The following is a 15,970-nucleotide window of genomic DNA, read 5'->3' on the forward strand; positions in this document are numbered from 1 at the left end:
TAATCTTCCTACTGTACTTCTCCCACAGACACACTTCTGCCCCCTTTTATTCTACTTATCTTAAGGTGAGGATATACAAGAGAACTTATTTGCAAAGCCACAAATTACCTTCTACTTCAAATCTTCAGTCAGATGTGACTTAATCCAAGAACTCTTCGTCAAATACAACCCTACTACAGATTTATACATGCAGGCGCAAAGAATTGTAGCTCTTGCAGTTTAAAATATTATTGCAATTAGTAATTATCACAAAAGTCTGGATGTCCAAGATTGTTGGCTAAAGATTGTAATGAACATGTAAATTCTGTTATTAAATGTATCTGGACTGCTGTGATTCTTTTACAGACCTGAAGCAAATAGGAAAAAAGGGTTCTTACAAACAAGAGTGCCAGCACAGGAATCTGCTGAGTTGCACAGGCTGCAAAAGTTCAATTTCTAAAATTTATTTCTTCTGAAACTGAACATAAATTGCACTAACAATCCTAAATCCTTCATCCCAACTCACTGGTTTTTAACAACATCTCCTTCAGTTTGTAACAAAGGCACGTGTGCACTCCCTATCAAGTTGGGCATCTGCACAACAGGTAACATCAGTTCCCTCCTCCTGATAAATACACAAACATCAGTTAGCTCAAAAGCATTGTATGACCATATTCAGGGCAAAGTAACAACACCCTACAAAGCACAAAGAACTTACTTTAAATATGGAAATTGCACAAAATGTAAGTTAAAGAGGCAGGGTTTCACTTTAGATGATAAGAACACCTGGCATTTCCACTACCCTTTTGTTAAAACATAGGTCCACAAATGCTGATTAGATGTCTACTTAGACTGCAAAGAAGTCAAGAGAATCAACTCTTACACACGAGGCAAGTTAAGAGACCAGGTGGAAGGCAGTGTTTGAAAGGATGGATATCTGTGTGAACCAAGTAGTTAAAACAAGCATACAAAAATTGTGGGTGTTGCCTCCAAAAACATGCAGACACAGCTGCAAATTTAACTAAAGACTTAGTTTGTTCTTGATCATTTCAAACATGTCCAGGAATTTGATCAAACATAAAGAAAAAGTACATGAATCTTTTGTAGCAAAAGAAAATGCTTAAGAAAATGTACTGGAGGTAATCAGTGCTGTGTTTTCACCATAATCCTGGAAAATCACAAGCACAAGTAAACACAGATGCAAAATGAAAAATGCATCACCAGCTGCTATCCGATGCCAAGTTTTGAAATAACTATTCCTTATTTCTGCTCTTACATACATAAAGTTGGTATTCCACATTTAACTTGACAGGATTTTTCACTTGAATGCTTATGATTTACAATGTATTTGCCTTTTAATTTACTGGAACTGCAGTTTTATCTGGGGGGATTTAACTAAAGCTGTTTCCATATGTTTTGAGCTGTAAGCTTGAGACCATGGATTTGGAACTGTACAACGTTTTGCTATTGGGCAGGTTGGCATAAATCCCATGTGTGGTGAACATTCACATAATGCTCCAGGGTTCTTCAGCAGGACACCTCCTATGGGTCAAGTGAGCATTCTGTTTTCCAACATTATGGAGACGAGAGTTGACATTCAAGAGGTGAAGGATACATCGCCATTTTGTCCTCAGTAGTTCACAATAACTTTGTGTTAAATCTTACTCACTTTACTCACTCATGAGAACCAGTGTCTCACATTATTCTCAAACAGAAGAGATCAACAATTTTAAAGCTTCCATTTTTTCAGCAAAGACACAACTGGTTAGGAACTGGTTAGGAAATGCAGACTAAGCCAAATCTCACCCACTGCCAGACATGCATACCCAATTCCTGTCTCACACTATTCAGCAGCAAGCCTGTATGTCACAGAGGTGCAAACACTGTGCCTTTCTCCCACTCTTTAAACTGCCTGCCAGGCTTTGAGAATTACAGAACTAGGAAAAGGTTCCCATAGGGTCCTGTTGTTAGAGATATGATACATATGGAGGCTCCACACTACCCTCTCCTCTTTCTGAGAAAGGAGGTATCTCTGTTTCCCAGTCACATCAGGAAAACAGAAATTTGAGAGGTCTGAGTGCAGGATTAGATAAAGTTCACAGTGACTTGACAGTGAAATACTAGCCCTAGTGACATCAACAGAAAAGCTCTCACTGACTTGAGGGTCAAGATTTCAGCCCACATCACAAACTAAAATGGTTTTTAAGCTGATGAAATTCAGGCCCTGATCCTGTGGGAGATGTACATACCTTTCATTTCACATATTGAGCAGCTCGCTCAAATTTCACTGAGCAATTAACTTCAACTAAAGTGAGTAAGTTTTAATGAGATGTGGTCTCTAATTGTGAGTACAACCTTAAGGCTTTACAGTGTAGTGAAAGGATTCAAACAGCACAAAAGCAGCTCCAGGGATGCTTGCTTTAGCTCTTTTCTTTTTACTTACTTTTGTCTGATCATCAGCCTTAAATACATAGCAGATACTTTGCTGATTTGCTGCTTCATCCTTTATCAGACAAGCAAAGTAGCTTGGATCATGGCTGTTGTGAATCAGTTTGTGGACCTGCTGTGGCTTGTATTCAAATAAACTTGAACAAATCAAAGGATCCCACTGCTGGGTTTCCCCTGTGTCTGGCTCACACCGCAAACTGGCTGGTGAAACATAAAGTCGAATTTGGCTGGCGCTGGGTTCTTCCTTGGAAGACTTTGCACTGAGCAATTGGATCTCGGCCACAATCCAAGGCAGCATTGACATAGTGGTTAGGGAATGCACCGGGAGAGAGCCCACGAGCTGGAGACTGAAACTTGCTGAGAAATCACTAGATGTTTGACACTTTTTAACTTTGAAAGTTATTGGCTCCATTTTGCAGTCGTTTAGGGAACCTGGACTAATTCACAGATATTTCAGTTCCATGGAATGACATTATCTGCATGCTGGATGGCTCCTTGGATTAAGGAACAGAAGAGTTCTGAAAGGAAAAGAAAGAGTTATGTAGGTGCTGGAACTCTATGAAGAACCAACTCTCAATAACACAAATAATTAATAGCTTAACATCAGAAGAGAGCCACCATGGCCCATGTAGCAAGTTCCCCCCTCTTTACACTGGGCCTTACTATTTCAGATCCAACAAACATAATTGCAATAAATACATTGCTTGGAAAAGAGACAGTGCTGATTTAAAATTTGCTTTATAACCTTAGCGCAACTATCTAATGAGTAACTAAATGACAATGAACATTCTTTCTAACCTGTGTCTGTTTCATGGGCAGGCACATGTGGATCACATGGGCCTATTTCAATCCTGTTATCACAGGAAGAACTCAGCTGAGCTATTCTGACCTTCATGACAGTTGAAGTCACTGCCTGCTAAGACACCTTTACATCTGGGGAAATAGAAGGGTCAGCTTGACAACTTTCTTGCCCATATGTGGATAACTTTGACTTTGGCTACTAACATGAAGCTGTTTCCTTAGGTATAGTTTGTCCATTGATTATTTCAAACAGATTTTTTCAATAAATAACACCCTAGAAATCACTGTCATGCACCTGTCAGGCAGCAGTCACAAGCAACAATCCTTACAGCATTCTAGAACCAGATGACAATCACAATTATGGCTGCATTTTAACACTGGTCAGCCAGACAGGAATACTTAAATGTTAGCCAGACTGACATTGTATAATTTCCATTTCTTAAAATATCAAATGGAATATAACCCTGTTATACCCAGCATCAATGACCACTACTGTTATTATGTATTAGTACTTTTAGTAATGAAATCCAATAATTGCATTTCTTTATAAATTCCATTTTACTAAATGCAGTCCATGAAAACACAAAAATTGGCATTTGTTATATACCATGTTTTAATTCCTCTTTAATTGCCCCTAGCTTCAGCTGTTACATTTTATTGTGTGAGACTGATGCAAGGCTGACAGGCCTGTAATTGCCTGTGTTTAAATACAAGGACACTAGCTTACCAACAGTCTTATAAGAGTTTCCCATGATAAGACCTATTAAAAACAACATAAATAGTACCAATATATCTTTAAATAACATTTTAATTACATTTGAACAAGTTTTGAATAAGTGCCATCTGTTTACTGTGGTAACAGTATTTATTTTCTTTGTTCATCTACAAACATGATCAAAATCAGCACTGTTTTTCTCAAGAGTTTCCACTGAACTTTGTCCTTCTTTTGCTCTTATAATAACATTTTCAGACTGAGGTTCTAACAGTCTTTCATCTTGTTGAAAATGAAGAGAAATTTCAGGATTAAAAAAGTCCCAAAAATTTCAAGATTGAAATTAATTTTGAGCTGTTTAAAATGCAACTAATCTCTAAATGTCCCACTGGGGAAAAATGTTTCTGCAGTAATTGCCAAACTGTAAAAACAAGAGAGCTGCAGAAATCATCTTTGGATACATTTACCTTTTTGAAACTTTTTCATCTTTTGACAAACAAACACTGTGCCAGCATTACTAGTTCCAAGAATACCAAATTTAGCTAGAGTGCAAGTTTTCAAGATACTATTCAACAAATTAATAATAAATAGCATTCTAGATGTGTAGATCAAAATTTTAAAATTCTTTTCATAAACTTCTCTGTGTGTATCTGGGCATGGGAGGTATGGGAAAAAGAGCCATGAAAATCAAGAATTTGTACGCCTCATTTTAAGTATACTGCAGTTGGGAGGCTTTTTTGTTTATTTCACAAATGAGCAAGAAAATAAGCATCTTTGAGATTAATATGAATACATTACATCCTACATGAAATGGCATTAAGGGATGTGGTGGAGTCACTGTTCCTGGAACTGTTCAAGGAACAACTGGACGTGGTGCTTGGTGCTGTGATCCAATCCACCTGGCGGTGTTCAGTCAAGCGCTGGACGTGATGATCTTGGAGATCTTTTCCAACATCAGTGATTCTGTGGTTCTAAATGGGATAGCAGCTGCAGGAAGCATTTTTACACCTTATCAACACAGACTGCTAAACACAGTTACCATTATAGTTTTCCTTCAGCCAAGAATCAGAATGGTCTCTTCTTTCACAAACTATTACAAACCTTTTCTCCTTAACTGCAACAATGAAAAATAGTTCAGCAACTGCAGGGAAGACTGGATTCATTCATTAACTACCATGTTGTGTAGTCTAAACTACATAAAAATCGAGATTTTAGCTTCTACTGCTCTTGTCACTTAGTGGTATAGATAATAATCTCCAGATAAGAAAGCCTTGGAAAACTTCATTCTTAGTTGAAAACAAGAGAAGTGAGCTACCCCACAGACAATGATGTATTAGCCACATACTTTTTGTAGCCAATTTCTTATTTGTGTTTTCTGAGAACCCTTCTTAAAAAAATGTAATTAAATGCATGTAGAAATACAGCAAAGTCATCCTTGCCTCTAGCAACTTTTCAAGTTTCTTTTTGCTCCTTTACTCTAGATCTATGAGGCAATGCAGCCTCAAAGAGAAATGGATATCACAATATATTACATTATTTTGCATGCTAACTCTGAACAGTATATAAAAAACCCAAGGTTGATACTATGTCATACTTAAACAAACATTGTACTGCTGGAATGTATTTAATATAAATGTGAAGCTTCTTGGCAATAATCTCTTTTTTAACAAAAATAAACACCTTGTAAAGTCAACAGCATAAACACTCCAATTTGTTATTTCCAAAGAAAAACACTTACGACTAAATCAAACCAGTTAAACAGAAGTCAAAATGCAAGGGTTTTTTTCCTAATGTTTAGGAGAGGCTGAAAGTGCAGTTTCTCAGAGCATAAATTCAGCAGCATCAGAAAGTCTCCTTATCTAACCCGTATCATTCTGTACATTACTGCTCTGCATGTTCCATTTCTCTTTCCCAGCCATTCTTTCTTTGTTTCCCCCTCCTGTCACTTGTAAACAAATCCCACCAGAAATTATGCCAGTTTCAAGCTGCTGGTGTTAATGTCCTTCAAATTTCCACTGAGGACTAGGTTTTACTTCAAGACCATGAAGTATTTATGTACATGCTTAATTCAGACCTAAAAATAGTTTTTCTCAACAGGCCTATTCCCAGCCTTAAAATTAAGCACACATTACATCCAAAGAGTAGCCATGCTCTCAGCCCATCCATGTCTGCCCTGACTCCACTGCTTGGAATTGTAACAACTTTAGCCATCTCTGATTGCCCCTCTGAAATTGGGCTCTGCAGGTGCCATGGGTATTTACCATACACATTAGTACAGTAGGCTCAAACAAGTTTCCTCTTCCTCCCAAGTGCCTGATTAACTCATGCTTATTAAATGTTTATTTCACCTCTAATCCTAAAAGGGAATAGAAAAGATATAAAAATACAGCTCTCCACTAGTTTTCTTCTACCTCAATTTTGATGTTCCTTTGACAGCTCTAAGCACCACTCAGCTTCATTACTCTGGGCTGTCTCCAGTTGTTCTCCCAGTGCTCACAGACATAACTGGGACAGTTCCTCTTTCTCCTCTCCCCCAGCATCTTTTGAAGGGTGTTGGTTGCCTGTGCACTCAAAACTGAGAACAGCTTGAGTGGCACTCCTCAGCTGACAGCTTTGCAGCTAAGACACAGTTTATAGAGATACAGGGAATATGAACCTTATTGCTCCTACGGTTTAGCCTGCTTTGATTCAGCTGTATTTGCTCCATCAGCACAAAAACAGCCAGTTGAACTGTAACACATAAGATATTTTCACAAACCACATTAATCTATCTATCCCTACCTTCTATACTAGGGAACACCAGGCTGACTTATTAGTGTGGAAGACACACATGGGAACATATGTGTGCCCTTTGTCCTCAGCTTCTCTTTTGCTCTGATCAACCCAGCCACTCCTCACAAGTGGAGGGGCTTAGAAAGCATGCAACAATACACTGATGGTCGTGCTCTAGCAAAATCTGATAGTGTGTGTTTAAAACCCCAACCGAATTTAAAAAAAAATTAGCCTCTTGCTCTTCAAAATCAAGTAACATTCTCAGCATGTTATGCCACCAAGTTAAAAGGGACCCCTTCAGATACAAGACAGCATGAAAGGGAGAGCTACACAAATTATTATTTCTCTATTGTGGACCCCATGTCTAAGCAGCATTGCTTCATTCAGGCCAGCATTCCTCAAAACTCACTCTCACTTTCTCTCACTTCAAGGGCAAGGTACTGGCTCCAGGTGCCAGTTAGTTAGATGGGGTCAGGTAAGCTTTGAGGTTAGGAAGGAGAATCTTGTGAGGTTATTGTGTTAGTAACCTGGGAAAGTGAGGTACTGAAAATCAGGTTTGTGTACCTGGGGGAACACCAGGCAAATCTGGGATAGGCTCAAACTAATACAGAAAAAAGAGAGGAGAGAGAATGTTCTAAACCAAAAGAATATCACCCCCCCATAAAAAAAAAACCTGCAGAAAATTTGACAGTGGTGAAGTGTTATCCTTCTTTTGTCCTTTCTTCTCAACCAGACTAAATTCAATACAGACATGCAGCCAAAAGTTCTAAACTGTTGTTCAGAACATTGGTAACTGCAGACTTAAGCAAATCTTCACCTTCCTCCATCTCCTTTCCTGCTTTGGTAGCAGTTGGAGTGCTGGGACTCACAGCAGAACTCACGAGCTTGGAAGATGTGTCATGCAGGGAAGCAGTCAGGGCTTTCACACAGCAATGAATAAATGAGGGGTTTGACCTGGGAGCTGAACAGAAAGATGCCATCATCCTCGACCTTTGCAGTTCTTCTGAGTAACAAGTGGGCAGTTACTCCATGTCAGCCTCAGGACATAACAGCAGCTTTAGTTTATGTAAGTTTCTGTAAATCAGTTTTCCTCCCCTTCAAGAAGCTAAGCAAAAAATCAAGCATGCAGCAAGCTCTTATGAAAAACAGCTGGTCTTAAATAGCACAAATTTGTTCAGCTCTTCTCTGCATGGCATTAGCACTGAACCCTGTTGACAAATGGAACCAGAGGCACTGGTACTGACTGCACTTCACCACTGATTATTTTAGCAGAAATATCATACTACTTAAGGATTATGAGGGGCCCTGGCCTGCAGCCAGAACTCTGGAACACTAGCCAGAACTAAATACCACTTGTCTCCCTCTCTTTCTGATCCCAAACTGAAATTTACATTGTCTTTGCTCAAGCTGACAGATTTCTCTATCCACCTGGCAGGATATACAGAAAAACATAAATGATAAAATGTATTAAGTATGTCATGACATGGTCACTGCTGAGAACAGCATTCAAAAAGTTTATTTATTTAATTCAAATGGGCACTTGGAAGCATGACACATCCCTCTTGTTGCAAGGATATTCTTTCTATCTCATAGCTACTTATTATCTGCTTTTTCTCTCTGAAGCAATGGTTTGCTGAGGCCAAAAGCATGCACAAGTCCAGAAACCAACTTGCCTCAGAAATTAGTTTTCATTAAATGCTGACTTTTAAAAGACTTAATGCTTAAATGCTGTTAGCAAGTCAAGACTGGGTGCTGAATAACATAACCATATACTCTGATACTAGTTCCAGTAATAAACACACCTAAAATATTTACCAGTACAGCCAGCATTTATATCACTCTTCAAGTAAGTTTTATAAATAGACTATTAATTAAAAATTGCACCGAAATGGTAGTGTGTTCTTGATTACAAGTATACACATTTAAAATCAACTATCAAATGAAGAAAACAGTTGACTGTTCCTGCCCTTAACACCTGTTGCTATTTCCTTAATCAAGTCCATGGAAATTAATATGCTGATGATTGAAGTCTTCTGACTCAGCCTCACACAAACCTGAACAAAATATTGAGCTATTCTATGAATGCAATGCACTAAAAAGAAAAAAAAAATTGTAAAAGAAAGCTTGCTAGGTAAATTACATTATGAATACCATTCATTTTTATTCAATTGCATATCCACAGCCAAAATGCCTGCATGCGACTTTGCAGTTAACCAAATTAAAGTGAAAAAAGTGTCAAGTCATCCACACATCACTGAATGTTTTACTTTCCTTCCATCCTGTCGTTTTTCTCACCTGCAAACATTTCTACTTTTGTGTATTACCTATGATTTTCAGAATTCCTATATAACAACCCGTGACAAATTTCTATTTCAGCACTGACAAAGTGTGTTAAAAGTACTGTTAAAAATACAGTCATATGCATCAGCTCAGAGGTATTCGCTATTCAGAAAATATACAATTTATTAAATTTACCCACGATGTTCCATTCAATCTCTGGGCTTAACGCAGACACAAATCCCACCATCTGCACTACTAAAGGTTCCTACAGCAGATCTGCCATGTTAGGCTCTCTCCCAGATAAAACACAGCACACAAAGGCCTCGATCTTTTCAAAGTACGCTATAAATAACCACATTCGTTTCATACCTCTCGTGAACGCAGTTTCAAGAGATCATTCCCCTGTTCGCGAATTTAAAGGGCCATAAGGACACTGCGCCGCCGTGGGCAGAGTGAAAGTTACACTCGGCCGTGCCGCGGTGCCAAAGGTCCGCGCTCCCCAGGGAAAGCCGCTCGGTGCCCCGAGACCGAGCGGGCTCTGGGAGGAGTTATACCCACCTGTTTTGCATAGATGGGCCAGGAAACAGCGGACAAGAGAGAAAAGGAGCTAAAGGCACCTCAGGTCACTGACTGATTAAATTCAAGCTGGTCTTTTGGTTATTGAGACGAGAAGCCAACTCTCCCAGAACAGCGGCACCGGCGCCCCCGTCCCCACTGCGCTCCCGCCCGGCCGCCCCGTCCGGCAGCAGCGCTGTTCCCGCAGCCAGAGCTGCGCCTTCGCCGTGAGCCCCGTTAGGAGCGACGGGAGCGCCGGGAGCGCGCAGCGGCACAGAGCGGCACGGAGCGGGGCCCCGGCCGGAGCCGCCCGGCGCCGGAGGCTGCTCCCCCCTCACAGCGCGGGTGCAGGCACGGGCCGGCCGCGGCGGGTGCCGCACTCCTCGCCACAACTCTTCACTTCCTCTGCGCCGAGAGCTGCTCTTCCTCCTTCCCCCCACCCTCCCAAAACGCTGCTCGGCCCCGGGCCGGCCCATAGTGGGGGCACGGCGAGCCCCACCGCCGCCCCCTGACAGGCCTGGGGCCGGGGGTGCCCGGGCGCCGCTTACCGCCGCAGGATGTGCTCGTCTCAGGGAAGTGCCCTCGGCGGGCAGCGGCCGCGGGCTGCCAGGCGCGCCCGGGCACCTCCCGCGCGGGGAGGCGGGCGGGGCCGGTAACGGGCGCCGGGCCGGGCCAGGGGCTGCCCGCCCGCCGCCTCCTGCACTGCCCCGCTGCCTCCTGCTACTCGCCGCTGCCCGCCGCCTCCTGCACTGCCTACCGCCTCCTGCCACTCGCTGCTGCCCGCCCGCCGCCTCCTCTGTCCTGCCGGCTACCGGCCCGCCCCTACCTGCCGGCGGGCCGGGACGAGGAGGGAGCCGCGCCGCACGCCCGGCCGGGCCGCTCGCCAGCGCGGGGAAAATAGCAACAGGCGGCGGGTCCCGGCCCCGGGGGGCGGACGGCACGGCGACAGAGGGGCGCTCCTGTCGCGACAGCGGGCAGCTGAAGCCTCCTCCCCTGGCCCGTGAAGTTCCTCTCGAAGAGCATTTCGACGGCGCTGCCCCTTGTGTTTGGCACAGCCTCTGATCTCCCGCGGGAAGCGTGTCGTTGTCGCCTTGCAGTAGTGTGCGGATGGCGGGGTCAGCTGAAGTGGCGAGCGAAGCCGGCGAGCGAAGCTGCCTCACAAAGCTGGAGCTGGCCCGGCTCGCAAAGCTGGAGCTCGCCCGGCTCTCGAGCTCTGAAGCGGTCAAGTCCCCACTCGGCTGTGGGCCCAGCCCTGGCCGCAGGGCAGCCTTTTGGGAGCTTACCTGAGTCTCCTCGATGGCTTCCTCAAAGAAACCACGCTTGCATATGCATAAAGTTATTTTAAGAGTAGGTATTTGTTGGTCTTCCAGTTGCCAGAAATGATAAGGCGTGAATGGATCCAGAGACTCAATTATACTTCTCTACAAGTGGAGAAGATTAAGGCATCCTACGTCCCCGTTGTGCAAACCACTTCTGCACTCAATTAATTTTCAATTTCAACTGCTACTTCTTGGCAGTAAGACCACTGATTTTCTTACTTTTAATCCTGTGCACATTTGTAGAATCAGAGCTTTCTACAGGAAATCTCTTGTTGCTGTGAGGGAAACAGTCAAGCAGTTAAATGCAAGCACAATGTTGCCCCAGATTATGAAAAACAAGTCAAATTTTGGTATTCAAGCACATCCCCTACTTGCAAAATGTAGATGCACACGTAGATACAAAATCCATTGTGTCTCCATGACCTTAGGCATCTGGGTGTACTTCCTGGTACAGTAAATTACCGCTTTGCTGGAAAGTGAATTGAGGTGTGTAAGTAGCAGCTCACCCAAAGAGCTTGTTGCCAGCCTGTGCTCAGGTCAAAGTTGCCTGCTTCCACTTCAGACATGGGAATTGGTATGAGTGCCTCTTGATTTTCGGTGTCACCTTTACAGTCCTTGGAAAGAGGAATGCCATTTCCTTGCAATTAGTGCCTGTCTTAGTTTTTAAAACATCTCAGCTAAGGACAATGCTCTTACTCCAGTTATTACCCAATATGAGTACCTGAGTCAGGAATGCCCTTTTGCTCATTTTAAGCCTGTCTGAGCATTATATACCTCTGATAACCATGTTCTAGCAGCAGGTGAACTGCAGTTCCCACCCAGACAGCTCCAGCAATGCTACCAAGGCTCATGCATTCCCAAATTACCAGCCAATGATCTTAGGAAGATTTTTTACTGCTTTTCTGTTGCTTTTCAAAATAATGTAATGAAACAGAGAACAAGACTATTTCTCACTTTTTGGAAAATCCTTGCACAATAATAGAAGTCAATACTAGAGTGTCACAATTAGAAATACTTTCTTCTTTCTCCTCTTTGATACTGGGAAAGAAATCAGCCCCAGAACGTTCAGCCTGCCTGCAATGAATGTTACCTAATCATCACCTTTCAGGCTGCTTTAGACAGCATTCTTTCTCTGTTTCCTGATGAAACTGTTACAAAAGTAGGGGCAATAAAAAAGAACCACAATGAGTTTTTTTATGTTCCAGTCCCTATAAATTAAGCACTTTTATGTGTTCCAGGGACTGGGATCCCAGTATTCATTTGAAAGCTATGAGCACCAGACTTTCTAATAATTTTCTATTTTCTGAAAGAGTAGATCTCTGTTCTTTTTTCCTTCACAGGTTAGATTTTTCTTTACAGTAGCCTATTAACTAAAGCATTTACCACCACATTAACTTCCTCAGACTGAGGAGGAAAATCAAGTGCTTTCCACATCCTGCAAACATGATGTAGAAATAACACCAGTTTAACCATTTTCTCTTTGTCCAGTCACGTTCTAAAATAATGCAAGGAAAATCCCACCACTGCCTTTTGTACAGAACCTGAAATTACAGGCTTGTATGGAGCACTCTGTGAGAACATGTGGGTAATGAAGCTTCTTTTGCAGGTTAAGGACCAGAGGTATCTACTCACTTGGTCTCAGCTGGGGTAGGATTGTAGAGCAATATAAATTCAGGCTGAATGTGCCAGACCATGAGTGAGGGCAGAACTTGGTGCTGTACCCTTTGGAGTACCACAAAGAAACAGGAAGTTTCCACCCACGATGCTTTCAGAGTTCAAGTTGCTCCATAGCTGGGCAGCAGCTGAGCAGTAATGGTTTTGGATTGTGAATTTGAAGACAGGCACCTATATTGTGTTTCAGTTGCCTTGTAAGCTTCTGCTTTTCCCTCTGTTACCCATAATAATGATTTTCAATTGTTATTATATAAAAGGCTTTTTTGTGAGCATTTCAGATGTCATGTAAATTTGTTTAGTACATTATTAAGGGGTGTTACTGTTTTGCAGTGCTTTGACTTTGGAAGCTCTGGATGAAGTACTACATTCTTATCCAATGACATTGTATCTCCAGATGCTATTTATATATAACCTCAATTCATAAACAAAATTTGCACAACTGTTATTATAGCACATTTATCTACTGCATATGCTGTAGGAATACATGCCAGTGACACTAATTAGTGATTATCTTTGTAGACAAGAGGCTTTCTATTATCACTGATGAGTACAAGGAGTTGAGCTACTGTTACAGATCCTGCCTGCTGCTGTCTCTGTATTTTTGAGCATTTCAGATGTCATGATTAATCCCCTCTCTCTTTCATTCTCATACATACTTTTGAAAATTACTTACCAGTGTTTATGTAAGTATTTTAAGCTTCTCATTTTTGTCTGGAAGCTGCTGTTTCTATGCAATCATCTATATTACAGTTTATTTAGGTGGGTGTTAGGATATTATGGGAGAGTTTAATAGTCTCATCCCATAATTCACAATGTTCTGATGGTGTATGACCTCATTTCAGTTACCTGGCAATTGCTATAGAGCAGAGTGATGTTGGCTTCTACTTGGAAGTTGATCAGAAATACTAACACCATGATGAATGTATATCTTACATAGTGCAAAAATGTACCGGAGAGGGAAGCAATTCAGCTTAATTACTTTTGATTAGTTTTGAACTTAGAGACAGGAAACTGTTTTACTGGAGATTATTTTTATTTACAATTGATTAGATATACATATGACATCCAGATGCCTTCAGCATCAGAATCCTAAAAATCCCCCAACTTGTTAATACTTATGCTGGTGGTTAACAACTGTTAATTTAATATCATTTTAATGTTGCTAATCAAGGACATAAGATTTGCTTATTGGTAGTGTGTGAAAATAAAACCCATGACCACTGGAATTTTTAAAAGGATAAGCAAAGAAAAAAACTTTATTTACAGAAACTTTGTAGGTGAATCAGTTTAAGCACACATGTACAAAATGAAAATAAAGCTTCTTATATAATAAAGCTTTTAGAATTAATTCCAGTTAACCTGTATGATTTGTTGTATATAGCAAAATTATTAAATAAATCCTTCTGCAACTCAATACTTGACTATCATAACAATACTTTTACATAATATGCTGTGAACTAAGTTCATAGTACTTAGATGAAATGTATTTACTTCCTTCCAGCCAAACTGTTCCAATGCATCCCTGAATTTTAATTTATTCAGTAAATGTTATGATTCTGGGACTTGTAAAAAACAAATAATCTTCAAGTGAAGTCCATTGGTCTACTCTTGAAGCATTACTGTTTTAGGGTTTTCTTTTGGCAGAGTTTTGAGTACTGTGCTAATTCTTCTCAGTCTTTCCCTCTAGCCCCATAGGCCTGATCCCCTATAGGATCAATATTTTTAAGTGTCACAGGAATTGTGTTTCCATCTGTTATAAAAAACAGGCTAATTTTACATGTTTTTGGTAATGTAGGGATGTGTCTTGCTCTAGAAACAGCCAAGAATTCCCCTACACACCAAGTTCAGTAAGGGCTGCAAGCACTTTTTATTCCAGTCATGGCAATTCCCATTTCTGGATAAAATACTAGTGCACCTGCTCCCACTACAAGACTGCTTTTTTACAAACTACATTTGTCTGTGTTTTAATATCTGTCTTGGGACTAATAATGTCTAAGTAGGCTTCATAATCTTACACAACAGTTTAGTGGAAGAATTAGACCAGCTCTGAAGAAACTGTAGCTTAACACCCATTCTGACTTGCAATACTAACTTCTCTCTTTGCCATACTCTTGCTGCCTTTGTTTTGATTCTTTATTTAAGGTCTAGATCCTCTTTCTCTGATGCAAGACAAGGTTAGTAAAGACTTTAGCAATAACAAGTTTTCTCTTGTAATTTTGTAGTTTGTTGTAATTGCTCAAGCAGCTTGATAAACCACTGTGGGTTTGGCTAATTTTTTTGTCAGGCCCCACACCCCAAAGTTGTGAACTTCTGTCTGGAATAGAGACAGGAATGGAGCAAGTAAATTCCCTAACCTTAGGAAGACAAAATGATAAAGATCAGGTCATTATCCTCTGTCTGTACTGTTTCTGAGGATGCTCTAAAGCCATCCTAAGGATGTTTCAGTATACATGAGCACATTTCAGGTCTCACTTCCAAACTTCTAACATTAGCTAAATCCAAATCCAGGTTTGGCATATAAAGACACATGGAAAATATGCCTCTCTAGCCTGTGGAGATGTTAAGATAAATACATAAAAAAATTCAGGACCTGTCATCCTCCATCTTCAGGCCTTCCCCATGAATTCAGTAAAGCATCCTTTATTATATTCTGCACTAAAAGAAATGTGAGCCCTCCCAATAAAAATGAAAGTAAAAGTAATTATGGAATGGTTTTGGTGTATTGGTCCCCTTTAAAAATCACGTAGTTCAACTTCCCTATATGAAGCAGGGGCAACTTCCACTAGATCAGATTGCTCAAAGCTGCATCCAACCTGGCCTTGAACACTTTCAGGCATCCAACAGCTTTGCTGGGCAACTTGTTCCCATGTCTCACCCCCCTCAGTATAAAAAAAAAAATCTTTCCTTGTATCCAATTAAATCTATCCTCTTTCACTTTAGAACTGTTTCCCCTTGTCCTGTCCCTAGTCTCTGGTTAAAAGTGTGTTTCATATAAGCCCCCTTTATATATTGAAAGATCTCACAGCCTCCTCTACAGGCTGAGCAACCCCAGCCCTCTCAAACCTTTTTTCCCAGCACAGGTATTCTAACCCTCTGACTGTTTCCATGACCTTCCTCTGGACCTGCTCTAACAGCTTCACATTGTTCCTGTGCTGGGATGCAGCACTCCAAGAGGGCTTTCACAAGAGCAGAGTGGAGGGAGAGAATCACCTCCCAAGGCTGCAGGCTTGTGCAGACCCACAAAGCTTCTCCAGCCCTGGGTGTAGCTCATCAAGGCCCAAATTGAAGGCACTGCCTCAGCCTGCCTCCTGAAGAACCATTCCTCTGTGCCTTCAAGCAAGGAGGAAGCCAGAAGCAGATCCTTCATGCTGGGATAGTGCTTTTTATCCTGCTAATGTCCCCCCTTACACAACTGGCTCAGGGACAAAAA

At 41.5% G+C, this 15,970-nt stretch overlaps 1 protein-coding gene across 11 annotated transcripts in view; it reads right to left on the minus strand.

The window, feature by feature from the left end:
- Positions 1 to 10,514, minus strand: part of TBC1D1 (TBC1 domain family member 1) — a 101,725-nt gene extending 91,211 nt beyond the window's left edge. For 5 of the 11 annotated variants that reach the window (XM_074541620.1, XM_074541617.1, XM_074541619.1 and 2 more), the window contains exons 1-2: positions 10,096 to 10,236; positions 2,423 to 2,945 (exon numbers count right to left, since the gene is read on the minus strand). In XM_074541620.1, the coding sequence (XP_074397721.1) occupies positions 2,423 to 2,839 (417 nt within the window). In that variant the 5' untranslated portion in view covers positions 2,840 to 2,945; positions 10,096 to 10,236. Of the gene's footprint in view, positions 1 to 2,422; positions 2,946 to 7,529; positions 8,127 to 9,187; positions 9,303 to 9,361; positions 9,516 to 9,550; positions 9,784 to 10,095; positions 10,237 to 10,373 lie in introns of those variants that run through there. The other 6 variants (XM_074541616.1, XM_074541614.1, XM_074541615.1 and 3 more) reach the window with 6 other exon arrangements.
- Between the last annotated feature and the right edge of the window lie 5,456 nt (positions 10,515 to 15,970).

The sequence above is a fragment of the Zonotrichia albicollis genome, chromosome 5, assembly GCF_047830755.1.
Source record: "Zonotrichia albicollis isolate bZonAlb1 chromosome 5, bZonAlb1.hap1, whole genome shotgun sequence".
NCBI classification, from domain to species: domain Eukaryota; kingdom Metazoa; phylum Chordata; class Aves; order Passeriformes; family Passerellidae; genus Zonotrichia; species Zonotrichia albicollis.